The sequence below is a fragment of the Engystomops pustulosus genome, chromosome 5 (assembly GCF_040894005.1).
Source record: "Engystomops pustulosus chromosome 5, aEngPut4.maternal, whole genome shotgun sequence".
In the NCBI taxonomy this organism is placed as follows: Eukaryota; Metazoa; Chordata; class Amphibia; order Anura; family Leptodactylidae; genus Engystomops; species Engystomops pustulosus.
The window spans coordinates 37968792-37987351 of NC_092415.1; the positions used below are offsets into that span (position 1 = coordinate 37968792).

Sequence of the window (18560 nt, forward strand, 5' to 3'; positions counted from 1 at the left end):
TGCAGTCTCAGGATTTGCCATGTTTAGCCTTATTTTAATGTGGAGCATCCTGGTCTATCTGAGACAGCAGGAAGAGAGAGAGGTGGCGTGGACATGGTCTGGTTATCACTGGAGCTCCTTCTGTGCGATCCCTGAATCTTCCTATTAAAGGGGCTGTCAAGGGAAGCTCCAGTGACAACCCAAATTTCCTCTCCTTCTGACAAAGATATTTGTGTCCTCAGGCCCATTGAAAGCTGTGGTGCAGCGTGGAGCAAGAAATTTGCAATACGTTTACTGCTTGAATTGATGTTTTGGCACTTTGCAAAAAATATGCAGGTTTTGGGTTGCAATTTGGGCACTTCACCTCTAAAAGGTTCGCCATCACTGCCCTATGTATAGATGTTGGACACCCTGTCAGCATCACTAAGCAAAATGTATTGGAAGAATTTGAAAAACTCCTGCCATTGTCCTCTTTAATGAATATAACCTTTGATTTATTTATACTGGGATAAAAAAGCTGCCAACCTGCTATGTATTCAAAGGTATATTTCTGAATAAAGAGCACATACAAAAAAGTTATTTTTGTTTTTTTTTTTTGTAAGAGCAACCATTGTAGATCATAGGTCTAATGTTGGCTAAAAGTACAACATTTTGGTCATTTCAGGCACATGTATTCCTAAGGATTAGCATGCACACCAGAATCCATTCCCAATATTCACAAATCTGATGTTTACCTAAAAAGGCTTTTCCAATTATGCAGCTAGAGAAGAGCAGACTCATTTATGTTCATCTTCAGCCAAGTTTGGCTGAACTTGAGCCTGAAAGTTCTGTTCGAGTATGCTGGCTCTGGTGTTAACTGCTTCATTTAAGTGCCAGCGGCGCATGCGTTGTTACAGGTAGCAAACTTGAACACTTACTTCAGCCAGAAGAGGTAAGATGGTCAAGAAGACCCGGCAAAATCACAATGCATTGCAGTTTGGGTTTGTTCATCACTAGTGATAACAGTTAGTCTTTTTTGGGATCAGATTTTGATGACCCACCCTGTGGAAGTGCAGTTTAGGTTCTCTAAATTTCAAGTGAATTAGTCTGATTGGCCTCCAGTGAGTAGGTAAAGCAAATGTCCTGGAGACCATGTATGTGACAGGACCACAACTATACTTCCTTGAGTTTGCAGAGACATCCTAGATAGAAAAAGTACATTTCCGGATAGACTCAAGTAGTGCTAATATCGTTAACAAAGCCCTTGTACTTACATAAGTCACAGAGAGAAGCAGCTAAAGTAGAAAAATAAGAAAGTCATCAAGCTTAGTCTAGTTACATTAACAGCTGAGAATGCAAAATAATAGAGTAACAGTCAATAGTTATGGGGCTTTTACAAGTGACCTGAGAGTAAATGACTTCCAACTGGCTTCCTATATTGTCAGCTGACACTTGTTATGGGCAATTCATCTGACCTCTAGGGACAATTCACTAGAAGTTACAGCTAAGAATCTAGACTTTGAATAGTAGCTGAGCTGAAGTACCCCGGCACAGCCACTACATAGCACATGTAGACTAATGCGTCTAACCACGAATAGAGCAGCGGATACCCCCACTAATCTCACAATCATGAGATTAGGACCAGTTGTCAATATGAAATTCCTGGAAAACCTTCTAGGTATCTATACAATTAAATGACCACATGAATATCCATCTGCCTCAAAGAACATCATGGCTTTGCTACTTACAAAAATGGAATTTATAGAAGCCATGTAAAGTCTGCATGATGCTCCACTGCATAAGACTATACTGAACAAAATGGTAAAATATCTTACAGACTTCCTAGATTTCAGCACAATATAGCCATTGTTACTCAATAGGACCTAAAAATGCAGGAAAAACAACTTCACAAAGTAAAAAGGCAACCTTTTAGGTATAACAAGTAAATAAAATATGTTTTTCATACATTTTAAAACCAGAAAAGACAAGACAGTGTGAATAGTTTGCTTGTTGATCTTCTATGAGATTACTAAACACTGTTGTGAGCGGATGACATGTGGTCATTACGTTCCTGACAGATCCATTGCTCCCTTCTTTCGTTTTACTCTATATTTTAAGCCCAGACAGAACAAAAAAAAAAAGCTTTTTAAGGTTAAAATGGAATAGGCCTACATTGTTACAAACACATTACCACATATGTATACTTTTGGAAGGCAATTTTAGGCCATTAAATGACCTATGTTTTCCAACAACAGCTTCTCAAATCAAGTTTCTCCAAAAAAATCGGACATTTAGCAGTTATCGCGAAGACATCACTCACTCCCTAGTTTCTACCATGGAAATCACAAAAACAAAAAAAGACTGATTCAAACATCACTGGTGAGATTTAAGGAGTATTTTCTATGTCATATGACTTTTTCCAAATTTGGACCTAGGAGAGAAGCGGACATTTGCTCGGAAAACACTGGCAACATTTGGGAAGCAATGACGGTAGATTTTTAAAAAACAAGAAAGGCTTTAAGTCTGTTCTCATTTTTCATGCAATTAAAAGTGTTGCTCTGTGCCCCATTACTATATAACCAGCCTCTGAAGCCTAAAATTTTTGCTTATTAAGTCATGAAAACACAGCCCAGCCGAAAATCACTGGGGGTCAGGAGTTAAAAGGAAAGTGTCTTGACTTTACAAAAAAAAAGGTTCTAATTACGAATCACTAAGGTCTCAGTATCGTCTCAAAACGTAATGATGAAACATGCGTGCCCCCTTCAACATCTTGTGTTACTTAACCCCTTCAAAACCACGACGGGTAACTCTAGAAGGGAACAATAAATCTTTGAAGCCACGGGAGAGAAATTGAATCCTAATAATTTCAGTCGAGAGGAATATTTGAGCAAGATCCCCAAACTATCGTCCAACCTTTGTAGCTCCTAATTAGATAAGAGATGGAGGAGCTCCTAACTATCGAGCCAGAAAACTCCACTTGGTATCAATAACCAAATCTATGAAAATGTTTTCCATTTTGTGCAGTTTAATACAATGATTGTAAACATTTGTCTGGGGCGCGTTACCTCCTCTCTGTTGTGCTGAAGCTTCCACGGTTCATCTTTGGATTCTTGCTTTATCACAGAAAGTTCTTCTTTCAGTTTGTTGAGTTTGGCGCTGAGAATGGTGTTATCTTTAGTCTTCATATTCAGCTAGAAACAAGATAAAACACCAACAATTAGGTATTTTTTTCTGAAAGTGTCCCTTGTTTGACTACTTAAAGGTCTGGTCAGATTCAGGTATCAGTAGGCCCCTGGACGACAGAGCCTCATTGGGCCCTTTTACAGTGAACTCATTAAAAATTCAAAAACTAAAACAGCCTCCCGTTCCCTAATTTATCAGACCAAATATTCATTGTTATTTTGAATTCACACTGTATGGATTCATTAGATACAGCCCCCCCTCATCCCCATGGATCCTTATGTACAGCCTTATGTGGGCCCCCTTAGAAGCCCTGGGCACTGGCACTTCCCCAGGTATGCCCAGTGCTGGCGCCTGCCCTGCGTAAAGAAGTTGTAAATTTCTCACTAAATAGGGAATAACATGGTAATTGCTGAGGGTCTGACTATCGTGATACCCAAAACCACAAAAAAGGGGGGCCCATCCTTGAAATTAATAGATTTGGTATAAACATAGTTTGTTCATGTATGGGTGTCCCTAGGGGGCTTCAAATGCGGGTCAAGGAACCCTGAAGCTTTTCTCACATTAACATACATGAGTACATGGAATTGCTAATAGGGCACCTGCATAAGAACATTGGCCCCTCCCGTATATCTGTATACCTCTTTACACAGAATATGAGTTCTAACAATAGCAAACACAAGGGCTTTCTATAATTCCATGGGAATCCAAAAGAAATAAAACATGTGGCATACTGCATGTCATGGCTTCTAGCAGAGAAGTTTTATGATATACATTGGCAGATGGAGTCCCCTTGGGTCAATAAAGTAGATCTTCAACAGACTTCTTCTAAATTCGACATAAACACGCAGACATTTTTTAGATAAGAAAGGAGTTATAGAGATTTCCTTATCGTATGCCTGGCTTTAAACATCAAGATTTCATAAAATTGTGTAACCTGGTGATATCGTAATGATGTCTATGTGTCTCTAACTCGCATTTTGTAAACTGCATATTCCATTTTATAGCATTGGAACCAATTTGGAACCAATTTAAATTAATCAATAGTGAGCCAACACCTGCCACCTGCAATTGTCAGCCTTTTGTGCTACATAAAAAGAGCAAACAAAGCCGGAAGCAGTTGGCTCTGTGTCCCCGTTGCAGCCGGAAGCCAAAACGCAACAACGTCTCCCATTAACCACATCTGTAGCGATGGCTTCTGTACACTACAGTGATACTGCTGCTCCATGCACTTGGTTTAAAGTGAACCTATCACCACTTTTTTCACAAATACAGCTAGTGGCAAATTCCCATAGAGACCTATTAACTAAATAGTGACACCCTCACATCCCCATAAAATCAACTTTACGTTATCCTACCTGACATCAGAGGGGCGTGTCTTGCTCAGCCAGCCCCTCCCATCTCCTCCTCCCCCTACCATATGCCTCCTCACCATTCATGTCATGTGACCAGGGTAATGTCATCTTAGGCTGCTGTGATTTTATGTGATTAGATACATCCAATATAGATGTTAATGTTACTGAGTAAAGCAAATTTCACAGTGTGAAGGACCTTACACTACATCACCCTGCTCACATGACATCAAGTGCTCAAACGTTCCAGCAAGGGACTTTGTATAAGATTTGACACAGCAAACTGTTTACAAACGTATTTTTTTTTACATTGTAGCCATGGAATTAAACCATTTAGGGATAAGGCCAATGCTTTTAAGTCATAGTTTTTCCTGAAATTTTTATTGCGGATAGGTTAATTTAAATGAATGTTTTCCATTAAAGGAGTTTTCCCACAAAGAAAAGTTAGGCCCTATCTAACTTGCTGATCAGTCGGGGTCTCAGTGCTGAGACGCCCGCAGATCGCAAAAACGAGGGGTCCGTTGGCAATCTCCATCAGCGTTATAGAGATTAATGGAGCAGAATGGTCATGCGCGGCCATTTTAGCACTGAGACCCAGACTGATCACCAAGTTGGGCCCTATCCCGTGGTTAGGACCTAACTTTTCTTTGTGGGATAACCCCTTTAAGTAGAATTGAAAAGCTTATCAGTGCCTATGCTGGTTGACCCAAACCTTTTTTTTTTTTTTTTTTTTTTTTAAAAACTTTTTATTGGAAAAATTCTAATAGCAAGTACAATACCATTCCTCAAAAATACATATGTACAAACAAAGAAATACCATATAAGTTATACAATATTGCACATAGTACTGGAGTGCGATCAAAACTTATGAAACCCATACCGCCCCCCCTACCCTTCCCCCCCCCTCCCCCCCACGCTCCCACCCTACCAAAGGGATGATGGGGAGACTCGAGACTAACCATCTAGACCAGAACTAAACAAGAAAAAAAAAAAGGAATAAAATAATAATAATAATAGTAATAGTGACAAAAAGTCCTGTCTTATATACCCGTACACCAGATCTTCTTCCATTTATTTATAAATCCACCTCTTTCTGCGGTAAGTTTCTCGTAGCTTTTACATTTTTGTACCTCTGCCATAAATTCTCCGCAAGACGGGGTTACTGCACTTCCCCATTTCCTGGCAATGATCAATCTAGCCAGGAACAGAAGTTTATGAACTATCCACCTTTTCCTAGACTCCTCTCTCCCCATGTCTATGAGACCCAGGAGCAGGACCCGGGCTGACAAAGTAAGACTCAGTTTATAAGTACCATTTATATAGTCCAGTATCTCACCCCAATAGTCCCTCAACTTCTGGCAGCCGAAAGCTACATGAAAAAAGTCCGCGTTCTCCAAGGGGCACCTCCGACATCTAGAATCGGCCCTAAGTTTCATTTTGAATAAACCCCTGGGCGTATAATATAACTGGTGAATAAAATTGAATTGAACCATCTTATGATTCCAAGACTGAGAGGACAATCCGATACCTTTATAACATAGTTTCCAGTGCTCTTCCGATATCTCCCCAACTTGCATGTGCCATTTATTTCTCGAGGGATGAACCACCCCTTTCGCAAACCCGTGCATGATATATTTATACATCTGTGAAGTCACCTTCTTCCTAAGACTAGTGCTGATCAAAAATTCTATTCCTACATCTGTGCATAAGGTAAATCTATCTTTACATCTCACCGCATTAAATGCATGCTGCAGCTGCATAAATCGAAAAAAACTCGAATCCATCCCTGTGAAACGATTCCCAAACGCCATATAATCACATAATTGAGACCCATCCAGAATCTGTGAGAAAAATCGAACCCCATTCTTAAACCAGTGCTCACTATCTGGAATAGATTTAAATTCATCAAAGTGAAAGTTCTCCCATATTGGGGTAAACCACAAAATACCCTTTATACCCTTTAACTTTTTATATGTTCCCCAACATCTATCCAATAACTTTGCCATGTGAATATTCTTATAATTATTAAATCTAAATTCCCCACTTTCTAACAAAGAGAAAATGGAATCCCTACTACCTACACTAAGCTCTATTAACCTACTATATGCACTACAGTTCTTTCTTATAACTAAAAAAGCAAGTTGGGAAGCCAGAAAATAGCCAAAAAAATAGGGGACCCCCAGCCCCCCATCCTCCAGATAACAATAGAGAGAGGGCAACCCGATCCGAGCCCGCCTTTTCCCCCAAATCAAATCTCTGACCAAACCTTCAAGAATTCTGAACAGTTTCCCGGAGAGCCAGATTGGGGACACCGCTAGAGGGTAAAGGAGCTGTGGGAGGAGGATCATTTTGACAATAGCTACCCTATCAGCTCTAGAAAAGGGCATTCTTATCCACCCCGAGATATTCCTTCTTAGCTTATTAATGATCGGGGTTATGTTTAATTCCAGAAACCTCCCAAAATCCCCGGAGACCCATATACCTAAATATTTAAAAGGAGCACCCCTTTCTAACCGGGAAATAGGGAGATTTTCCTCTCTTCCCACTCCATGGCCTCTATTTCTAATAGGACATCACTATAAATCCTTGGCCTTCCCATTATAGGTAGTATACATCTACAGAAGTGTCCATGTCAGAAAAATATTGAAAATAGAGTTGAGAAATTGATTATTTGCAACGGGTTAGTATCAAAATCAAGATGCCTATCCTTACAAGAAGCCAATGTGTAACAGGCTTTATTACTTGTCTCTTTTGTATGATTGAGATATGTGTAGATAACAAAAAGCTAAGAAAGCCTATGGCTGCCAGGTGAGAGGGAGCACGTGGAGATCACAGGCTTGTATGCTTACATGTTATAACACTTGTTTTAAACAGAGGCCCATTCTCACAGCATGTAACTTTTTATTGTTCCCCCTATCCAAGCATAAGACAAAAAATGAAACCCATTGTCCGAAAATTATGTCCAGGACTTATAACATCAAAACCAAAGTCAGACGAAAAGATGAATACGGCCGTGTTACCTGTTCGGCTGTCTGTTTGTGATTTGCTTGTAATAAAGTTATTTCCAGTTTCAAATCACAAATGTTCCGCTCAGCAGACTCCAGACTTTTTGTACATTTTCGGCAGTGTCTCTTTGACTGTTCCAAATCTTCTTGCAATTTTGCGATCGTTTCCTCGTAAAATTCAGCCTTGAACGTAAAAAAAATGTGCGGTTTGATGAGGACCTTTTAAGAAACCTTTTTTATAGCATTTAGGAGATTATTTAAAGATCACCATGTGATTGCGGTAGAAAGCAAAAGCAACCGCTCGCTACTTTGAGCCCCTTTTTTTTTTTTAACAGCCCAGAGCTGCTTTTTAACTGTGATCGAGATCTTTAAACAATTCTCTTAAGTTTTCCTATTGTGATGACGGGGGCACACATAAAGTGGCAGCCAATGCCTGACCTGCGTGTGAAGATACAGTTGTAAGGAGTTCCTCGCCAAATGTGCGAATGCAATTTTTCTTCGTTCCTTTTATCAGAGAATAGAACCTGTACAAATAATAAAAGGCACGGGTTTTGTAATCCTCCAGTCATCTAACCTCCCCACAGGGGCAAACAGAAGCAATGTGCAGTTCCATGGTGTCAGGAGCCACAACCAGAGGATTAAAACAAGCCTTATTACCGTACAAGCTCCGATACTCTGTTAAATTACTTATGTGAACAATTCAGATTGCAATACCAATTTTACCTACTGCTCAATGCGCCTACAACGAGGGGGGATTTAATAAAGCTGGGACATAGATTACTTTTAGGAAAACTGTGTTCATATTCCTTTCTTTGCGTATACATAATAATTTCCACCGAGATATTTCACACTGAATTATAATAAAATTGCCTCCAAAACACATTCAGCTACAACGAGAAGGATTATTCTGTCACCTGCATATATCATTGTTCCCCAAAGATTTGGTTAAGAACTGTTAAATTTCTTGGATTTGGAATAAATAGCAAAAAAACATTTAGCCTTTGGTTATTGTTATCTTTTTTATTTAAAATTTTTTAATCTATATTAATACCCTCGTATTGTTCTACGTTGACCCCTGATATTTGTCTGGCTTTTGCTTCTCATTTGCAAGCATGGAAATGCCAGGATGAAGGGAACATAAAAGCCTTGAAACAACAAGAACAATGGGCAGCGGAAAAGGACAGCATTAGATTGTGCATTACACTCAGCGACCTGCCAGGGTGATGGAAGACGACCTCGGAAATCAAAATATTAGTCTACTAGAACGATCCGACAAAGACGAATAATGGATGTTTATAAAGTATTAAAGGTACAAATGAAAAGCCATGTTCTTATTTGTGACTGTATTTATACATCTATCGCTGCTAAAACAAAGCACTTGTAATAAATTATATTATAGCCGATTATAAAATTATTGTTATTTATAAACTGCCTGGATTCTCCCTGGCCATCTTATTTCACATCATAATATCAAAATTCTACGCCCATTAATGCTACGTCTTCTACAAGCTCAGCGGATGTATAGGAGCTTCCTAGTGAGTGGAAGCCAAAGCGGTGACTATACATAACTATAATATACATAGCTAAGGAGATGGTTACAGGTAAGTGCAAAGGGGGAGATTTATCATAAGCATCTGAGAGCAACAAGTGGTCAAGTTCCCCATGGCAACCAATCAGAGCTGACCTAATATTTCCACATTTGTTTATAAAACTAAAGGGAAACATGCAAATAAGTGTTCCAAGGTAAAAAATGGAAAACCTTGCCTTTTTACTACCTTGAAAGGGAGCCTCTTTAACACCAAGTATGACCTACAAGAAGTCTAATAACATGGTGTAGGATTCAGCCAAACCAGTAAATCTATTCCAGAAGGAACAGACTCCCAACTGTAGACAGCACTGTTTCGACCTGGTTGGGTCTCCTCTGTACAGTGTAGGGAACTGGTTTGGCTGAGTGAGAGGCTGTTGACTAAGGTCTGGAAGTTCTTCTTATGGAGAGTTTGACAATTAAGGTCACCTTATAGGCGGGTGCAGACTTAAAGCCACTGATGCTCCATCAATTTTTGATGATGTTTCATCAAAACCCGGGGAATTGTGCAAATACGTTTTTCAAGGTGGGAAGAGGAAAACAATCCCTTCTTTTCCTACCTTGAAAGGCCGCTCCCTTAACACCAAGGATGGTGTACAAGAAGCCAAATAACATGTTGCGGGATTAAGCCTCCACACACCTTAATTGGCAAATTCTCCATTAGGAGAACTCTAACTTGACCCTAGTCAATAGCCTCAGCCAAACCAGTTCCCTACACTGTACTGAGGAGACCCAACCAGGTCAAAACAGTGCTGTCTACAGTTGGGAATCTGTTCCTTCTGGAATGGATATACTGGTTTGTCTTAATCCCACATCATGTAATCAGGCATCTTTTAAGCCATCCTTGATGTTAAGGGGGCTGCCTTTCAAGGTTGCAAAAGTAGGCATTGTTTTCCATTGCCCACCTTGGAAAATGTATTTACATACTTCCTATAATTCCCTGGTGGAGCATCAATGGCTATAAGTCAAAGGTGGCCAAACTCTCCATAAGGAAAACTCTCACGTCCTGACCCTATAGAATTAAAGCTGACCTCTGATTGATTTTCATGGGCAACTAGAAAATTTTTTTATCTCAGACACGTCTGCTAAATCTCCCCCAAAGTGTCTACGTATAGTGTGTAATAAGAAAGAATAAGCACAATATAGAAGTATATTAAAACATCCTCCAGTGATCTATTTCCCCTAAAAAATGTCAATTTTGATAAATACAAAATTATTTCATCTTCAACTCTACACCTAGAAGATGCTCTAACATGTTAAAAACTGTGCAGTAAATCTATGCGGGAGGCATGGCCAACCCTCACACAGTACCAGATGCAAATGCAGTACAGTAACAAATGCTGATAAAATTACCTGTGTTGTATAATATTTAACCTGCTTCTCTGCGCTGGAAAGACTCAGGAGGAGGATCTTCATCTGCCCTTGGGCTTCTAGTAGATCACTTTGAGAAGAACTACTTTTCTCTTGTAACTGGCGGACGTCATCCTCCAATTTTAGCAGTCGGTTCTCTTGCTCTTTAATCTTAAAGATATAATGAAATATGTGAACTTTTTTTCTGTAGAGATGGGTGAATACATCTAGACTGGGAACTCCTACATTAGGAATCAGATACCACTGTTGACAATGAAGGTTTATGCTGAAAAGCTTTTTTTCCACCACCAAATCCAACTCCATTGCTGGTGGGATCTCCCATTGTTACCGAGGAGTGATCAGCAGACCTAAAACTGCAAAATATGACTCAGGGCCTATCATTGTGCGTTTGGGTCCACAAACCTGGCCTTTAGCCAGAAGTTTAGGATCGGCGTCCCAGCACTGATGCAGGTGAGAGCTGGGGTTCGGTAAATGGCCCCAAACAGAGCTTTCAGGTTCTCTCATCCTCAGTGAAATGCCTAAATAGCACATTGGGTGAAAAGAATAGAAGCACTGACTTTTTGGAACCAATGGAAGCTGGAGAAGACATTGCAACTGCCCCAGAACCATTGGGATGGCACCTAATAAAGTATGCAACAAGTTCAAAAGGAGGTTAAAGGTCTTTTTCATTATTAGATTTAAACATCACAAAAACAACGAAAAACACAAGATATTGATGGTTATACTTAGATGATAATGGAAGAAGTGCAGCATTGCGGAATGTGGGAATGCCCTTTGTTGCAAAACTATGGGCCAATCTATTAGCACATTTGTTGAGGACTAAGTCAATCAAATAATAGGAGGTGTCAGGTTAAGCATGACTGTCCGAATTTTTCCCCCGATTTCATCAATTTTTACAGGAGTTGCTATGAGTCAAAGTCAGGAGCAGTGACTACACAGAGATATGGAACAATGGAAAAATTTGCACTTTTGGCAAAATTTGAGATGGTAAAGGGCTTGTAATAAACTGTAACCCTTTAACCACAGAATGTGGGTTATAATGGGAGCCCTATTCTCACTAATTGATGGAGTGGCAGGTTGAAAATGTGTCCTGGTGCTCCTTTCAATACTATGGGAGCGTCACATATTGCCAAGCATGTTCGAATATCTCCGGTATTTTGACAAATTTTCTAGGAGAGTGCTCTACATTTTTCAAAGCTCCCATAGTATTAAATTATGTTGGAGGACACATGCAAAGCCTCTCACTATCAATATGCAAGAACAGGATTCCCATTCTCATGTCCCATCAGTTGGGTTCTCACCAATCCAATTTTTATCCCCTATCCAGTTACTGACTCCTGGTAAATCTGATCCGAAATTCTACAGAGTTCTTATTTCATGTGGAATACAGGTAATTATATAAGGAAATGTCTCCTTAATATTACCACATCTCAAACTTACAAGTCGAGAACCCTTTTTAGAAGCCCACATGTAATAAGTAGGTTCCCGTAACCAGAGCCGCAATGCCTGGTGAAAGACTTGGTGCACAGAATGGAGAAGCAGTTGTGTTTGATCATCTATGTGTCATTATAAAGTGGTGAGGGAACGTAGGAAGTAATCACACAACGTTTCAATTTGACCAAACATTGCAATATCTAGGGAGATGACATGTTTTATTTTCACACTGCCCTTAAAAGTAATGAAATTAGGAGACTTACTCAAACACACCTGAGGAAAATAACTCTCCGCTCCTGACATGGCCAGCAATATTAGCCACATAAAACGGCTTACTCCATCAGCTGTTTATACGAGTGAGCTCGCAGCTGCAGTTCTAAGGCTGCGATTATTAAAAAATAATTGTGTATTAAGCCTGGATTAAAAAGGGCCCTATAAACACACTTTCTGATTTACAGCAAAGGAAACCATGAAATTCCATTTACAATTGCAAAATGCTTGCTGAGGCACATTATTCAAAGTTCATTAAAAATCCAGGATTTTACCCTCTCTGTGCGCAATTTATGGCGAGATTTTTATTTTAGACACCAAGGAAAAAAGTAATAAAATAAATAACAAATATAATAAACTCAGTTATAGCTCAGCAGCCCATAGCAGTCGCCCTGTGTACTCAAAGGATACTGGTAGTAGCAACTCACCAACACAAGACATGGCATTACACTTCTATATTTCTAGTGCTTCAGCTTTACTAAAATATTACAGATAATGCAGACAATCTTGACACTAAAGGTAAGATCTGATGGACCTTCCAAGGGAACCTGTCACCAGGGACCTTCTCTAAGCATTTGCGTTACAATATAATTGTGTGTTTTAACTTTAACCTGACAGAATCCTCTGTTAAGTCCCAGGGGTTTGGATTGCAAGTCCTATCTTTCCCAGTGTGCACGGCTGTGCGCTGTGCATCTCTATGGAGAGGGGAGGGGTCACCCCTCCTCCTCTCCAGTGCGCCGGATGGGGGAAGACAGTGGGAGGGGTGGAAGCAGCAAGGTAGCAGTAGGGTGGCCACAAGTGTTTTTGTGAGGGAGTTTGTAAAAGCCTGATCCCCAAAGCCCAAAAGGGTTCTAGTCATGCCCCCAGGAGAACATGAGCTACATTTAAATTAAAAAAAAATGTTATTTTATTCTACTCTACAAACACTATAATATATACATATCCCCATACCCAGCAATGTGAATAGCTAATACATTTACAATGGGATGCTAGATTTCCTTTAAAAATTGATAAAATGTAGGAGACCAAGCAAATATCATATAATTATACTCTTCATAGAATAATAGTTTAGCTTTGCATGAAAGAATGACACAGCTTCCCCCATAAATACCTGAGTGTGCTGTAATGCATGCACCGTGTGCCAAAATGAAGGGTAACGCAACAACTATTCCCTTAGTACAGGGGTCAGGAACCTTTTTGGCTGAAAGAGCCATGAACACCACATATTTTAAAATGTAATTCTGCAAGAGTCATACAATATGCACATGCCTCCAAGACAGTAGATAGGTAGCCATGGCACATGGTCCCCAGTAGATAGGTAGCCCCAGAACATACTCCTTAGTCGATAGGTAGCCACAGCACATGCCCCTTAGTAGAAAGGTAGCCACATCACATGACCCACAGTAAAAAGGTAGCCATAGAACATGCCCCCCAGTAGATAGGTAGCCCCAACATGCCCCCCAGTAGATGGGTAGCCTCAGCACATGCACCCAAGTAGATAGGTAGCACAGCACATGGCCCCCAGTAGATAGGTAGCCACATCACATGACCCACAGTAAAAAGGTAGCCACAGCACATTCCCCCCCCCCCCCGGTAGATAGGTAGCCCCAACATGCCCCCCAGTAGATGGGTAGCCTCAGCACATACACTCAAGTAGATAGGTAGCACAGCACATGGCCCCCAGTAGATAGGTAGTCACAGCACATGCCCAAGGTAGATAAGTAGCCACATCACATGACCCACAGTAAAAAGGTAGCCACAGCACATGCTACCCAATAGATAGGTATCCACAGCACATGCCCAAGGTAGATAGGTAGTCCTAACACATGCCCCCAGTAGATAGGTAGCCACAGAAAATACCTCCCAGTAGATAGGTAGTGCCATAAAATAATTGCCCCCAGTAGATAGGTAGCTCTGGCACATGCCCCCAGTAGATAGGTAGTCACAGCAAGGGAATACTCACCTACCTGCTCTCCCTTCAGCGTTTTCTCATAACTCCTGCGCTCTTCTTTATGACTCAGACGCCACTGCCATCGTTGCTTGGGTCATAGAGAAGAGTGTATGCGGCTCTACTCTATGACACAGGTACTGTCACCTAAGCAATGGTGCGGCAATGGCACCTTGGTTACACAAAGGACGCAGGCAGTTGTAGCATCCCTGCCTGCTTCCAGTGATCATTGCTGTGTGTGTCTTAGATGTACACACTGCCGATCACTATTAATCAGTGATTTGTCTGAGAGCCACATACAGCCATCAAAAGAGCCACATCTGGCTCCCGAGCCATAGGTTCCCTACCCCTGCCTTAGTAGCTGTGAATATATGCAGATAAATAACATAATGAGAAAGAAATATCTATGTCACAGGTTTCTTATCTTCAGCCCTGCACTGCTTATCAGTCATTCGGAGATTACACACAGTTTTATCATATGCAGCTTGTGCACAAACACGGACAAAAAACATGGGGCTCCCCGAGTACAAGATCATAAGTCAATCAGATGAAGAAGTCTCTCATGACTTTCTGCATTTTATCCACTACTGTAGAGACACGGATATGTGCTGAAGCGTGTGTACACTGTATTGTATGCTGTCTGTTCTCATTCTATATAATGAGGAAAGAACAAAAATCTCTACATGTTGGAAAATTGCTCCATTGAGGGGCTGAAATGTCGCACTTTTCACTCTGGGTGAATAAAAAAACACCTTAAATACCGTATTTTTCGGACTATAAGGCGCACAAAAAAATCCTTTGATTTTCTCAGAAATCAAAGGTGTGCCTTATAGTCCATTGCGCCTTATATATGAACCGTACTTACAGACAACAGCTGCCTTGAACTGTGCACAGGTCTGCCACCTGCTGGTCATTCATCCTTATAATCAGGTGCGCCTTATATATGAACCTAGACGTTTTAGAAGGCATTTATTGATGGTGCGCCTTATAATCCAATAATCTTATAGTCCGAAAAATACGGTACTGCAGGAGTGCTGCCTCGTCCTCTACTTTCTTGGATTGCTTGCTTGCTTACCCTGGAGTCGGGTTCGCTGAGGCTTCATTATCCAAAACATCACAGTTCTGTTCCACCCTATATTTTCCTATTATAAATTATATACAGACATATGCAAATTGTAGCTTATCTGCCCAAGATAGATCCTCGGGGCCCCTCAGCAAGGGTTTCCATAAGCTCATCAATGATAACAGTGACTATGGAACCTTGTGATAAATAATTATGATGTATTACCAGCAGAGAGTCGCTCTTCTTTCTTGACTTCAAATTTTCAACTTCACTTTCCAAATCTGATGCCTGTTTCTTCAATTTGTCTATCAGATGTTGCCCATCTTGGTGATGAAGTTGGCCCTGGTTTAGCTCTTCACGTAAACCTTTCAGCAGTTTCTCATAATTTTCCACCTAAAAGATAATGATACCAGGATTAAGTCATAAATGGGTTTTCAATCGATGAGTTAGGTTACACTGGCGCTAGCTGCCTGTAGGTAAACATAGAAAAAACTGGCAATCAGATGACAGAACAACATGAACACCGGATGCCTGTGGGTAGACGTGAGAGGAGGGACATGCAATCATGTAATACAGTATACCCGAGGACCAGGCACTGTTGTGGAATCACATTGCAAATGTGATCACGTGATGGACTTGGGGCACACAGGCTTGAGGTCTTCAAAAAGGGTGTTATCTGCCTCCTAAATAATTTTTAACCCTTTACTTTACAAAGTGTGTGGGTGGGGACTCTCTAAGCAGACACATTATGATACATCTAAGTTTTGTGAGCTGACAATGTGGTTAGATTATCATGGTACAAGTACAAGGTTTATATACACTCTCATTTTCCTTCTGAACAGTCTACTAGTATTTGACACATAGAAAGAGAGATGAGATGTGATGAGATTAGAGATGAGCGAATCGATTCAAACAAAGTGGAATTTGATTCGAATTTCAGGAAAACTTTGGTTCGCCACGAATTCGAAGGTCGTGTACTCTTTAGGGGGTTTCTACATGTATCCGCTTTTAACAGAACATGTTGTATCATAATCTGTGGAATCATCTGATGTCAGTGTAAAAAGAGTGCACTCTGTTAAAGTGGGATCTTGGTTCAGCTGTAAGTGCACATGGAAGTGAAGAGTGAAGTGATTCAAAGAGCGGTGGCTGTCATGTTCGTGTCATACTAAAACACGGCATTGTTTGAAGACCATGCCACGCTCCTTATGCATATTTAAGCATGGCACAACGTTCTACAAAACCCTACAGTTTCTCTGCAGCCAGGAAATACCTGTTTTGTTGGAAAATTCGTTGAACTCGTTGAATTAAATTTTTGAAAAATTCGCCCATCTCTAGAGGAGATCCATGTGACAGTCTCCCCCTTCCCCCAGATAACAAAACGTATTTGCCAGTAGTTTGTAGCTCACAGCGTGATGTGTTGTGCAGGAAGCCCGTGTGTGCAAGGACGTCCTGGAAAGCAGGGGGAGGGGCAGCTCCATAGTGTCAGACAGAAAAGCAAGATGGCTGCCGACCCTAAAGTAAGAAGATCCAGGGTCAGAAACCAGGGGCAACTGAAATAGTGTACACCATGGGGGTCATTTACTAAGGGCCCGATTCGCGTTTTTGCGCCGGGTTAACCAAATTTTTCCGTTTTGCGCCGGTTTTCCCTGTATTGCCCGGGATATCGGCGCACGCGATCGGATTGTGGTGCATCGGTGCCGGCATGCACGTGACGGAAATCGGGAGGCGTGGCCGTAAAAAAAAACCCGACGGATTCGGGAAATTTTTTTTAATAAAAATGTCGCTCGACACGCGCTTACCTTCACCCACGATGGCTCGGTGAACTTCAGTGCATTCCGATGCTCTTCAGCGCAGCAGCGACACCTAGTGGACGTCGGAGGAACTATCTTAGTGAATCCCGGCCGGACCCGAATCCACCGCAGACAAGGCGCCGCTGGATCGCGAATGGACCGGGTAAGTAAATCTGCCCCCATGACTGGTAGAGACAGGTTGGAATAATATCTATGGAATGCTGTATTTTTGTTAATAACAGTGAATTAGAGAATGTGTCATATTGTTATCATGAATACAAACTTGTCTTTGTGGGAATACCCCTTTAACCACTCAGAACTTTTGGCTTCTTCCTTAACGTATTCACGTTTTGTTTTCGGCTCAACGTGTTTGTCCCAGCCCCTCCCCTGTAAATTCTAGACCCCTTTGGTTTTTTGTGTTCCTTCGTGTCCCTCACTCTTGTATTCCCATTTGCAGCCTTTAACATGACTTTTCAACTGTTTCCCCCAAAGTCTTTGTTTCACGTGTATTATCATGATGTACAAATGGATAATTATAATAACTGGGTCACTGTCCAAAGACTTAGCTGTCGTAACATACAGCCAGATATAGAGCTCGCTAGATGAAATTTGGAAACACTGGATTTCAGAGCATTGTCTTTTGTTTTGTTTAGATGATTTTCCTCCTCTCCGCTTCATAAAACTCCATTAGCAGGGCAAACCACTGCATATGTAGTCAGAGCTATATCAGATTTATGAGAAGAGCAGCTACCCGGAAAAGACGCTTCGATGCAACACAGCTCTATGCCCGTGTAGTTATAGGGAAATTATTCCTAATTGTATCACCTATAAGTGAAGTATACTTCTAATTATCTTCTTCCTGCAGCTGTATGGAAATCAATAACCATAAGCCTTTCAATGAAACACACACTGCACGCTCCTGCAGGTTCCTAATGAATGCAAATAGTTTGACCTTTCCTTGACAAGCCTGAATATTGTTTCATACTTTTGCCATTAAACCTGCTGTTATCAGCAATTCACATTACAAACAAGGAGGGGAGAGAAAGCAAAACTGGAGAGAGGAGGAAAAAAAAAAAATCTGACTCAAAAAGAAGAAAATTAAAGAAAAAAAAATCTTGACAACAGCGAGAGGAAATCAAAATTGTACAAAACAAGTGGCTGAACTTTCTGCATCCGAAAGCGTCTATCTGGGTGATGAGCTCCTCGGTTGCATAATGAATTTCTTTTATTCACGTCGCTTTTTGTCTGAAGAGGCTCTCGAATCATCATGTGGATGCAGTTCTGCATAATTTTTATATAAATATTAGAGAAACACTTTGGTAATTGGTTTCCATCGAAATTCACAGTCATTTTTTCTGGAGAGTGGCGTTCTTTAATAACAAAGGTTAATTGAAGATTGCCTGGAGTTAGACCCCTCTGCTGGTGATACACGGAGCTTTTTGTCAGGAGATAAATAGGTTGATGATGCAGGTAGAAACTTTTACTCGGAGGACATGGAGGATGAAGAGCTGTTGTGGCCAGGGTGCGCCTCTACGAGCTTCCTAACTACTATTAATACTTCTCACAAGTGCTCTCCCCCTAGGGGTGACTGATGTATAAAGCTG

The 18560-nt window shown here is 40.9% G+C and overlaps 1 protein-coding gene across 5 annotated transcripts in view; it reads right to left on the minus strand.

The window, feature by feature from the left end:
- LOC140132652 (uncharacterized) overlaps positions 1-18560 on the minus strand; it is a 255989-nt gene that overhangs the window by 132142 nt on the left and 105287 nt on the right. For all 5 annotated transcript variants that reach the window (XM_072151669.1, XM_072151667.1, XM_072151668.1 and 2 more), the window contains 4 exons: positions 15392-15559; positions 10434-10601; positions 7511-7678; positions 3024-3149 (listed from right to left, as the gene is read on the minus strand). In XM_072151669.1, coding sequence (XP_072007770.1) covers positions 3024-3149; positions 7511-7678; positions 10434-10601; positions 15392-15559 — 630 coding nt within the window. The remainder of the gene's footprint in view (positions 1-3023; positions 3150-7510; positions 7679-10433; positions 10602-15391; positions 15560-18560) is intronic.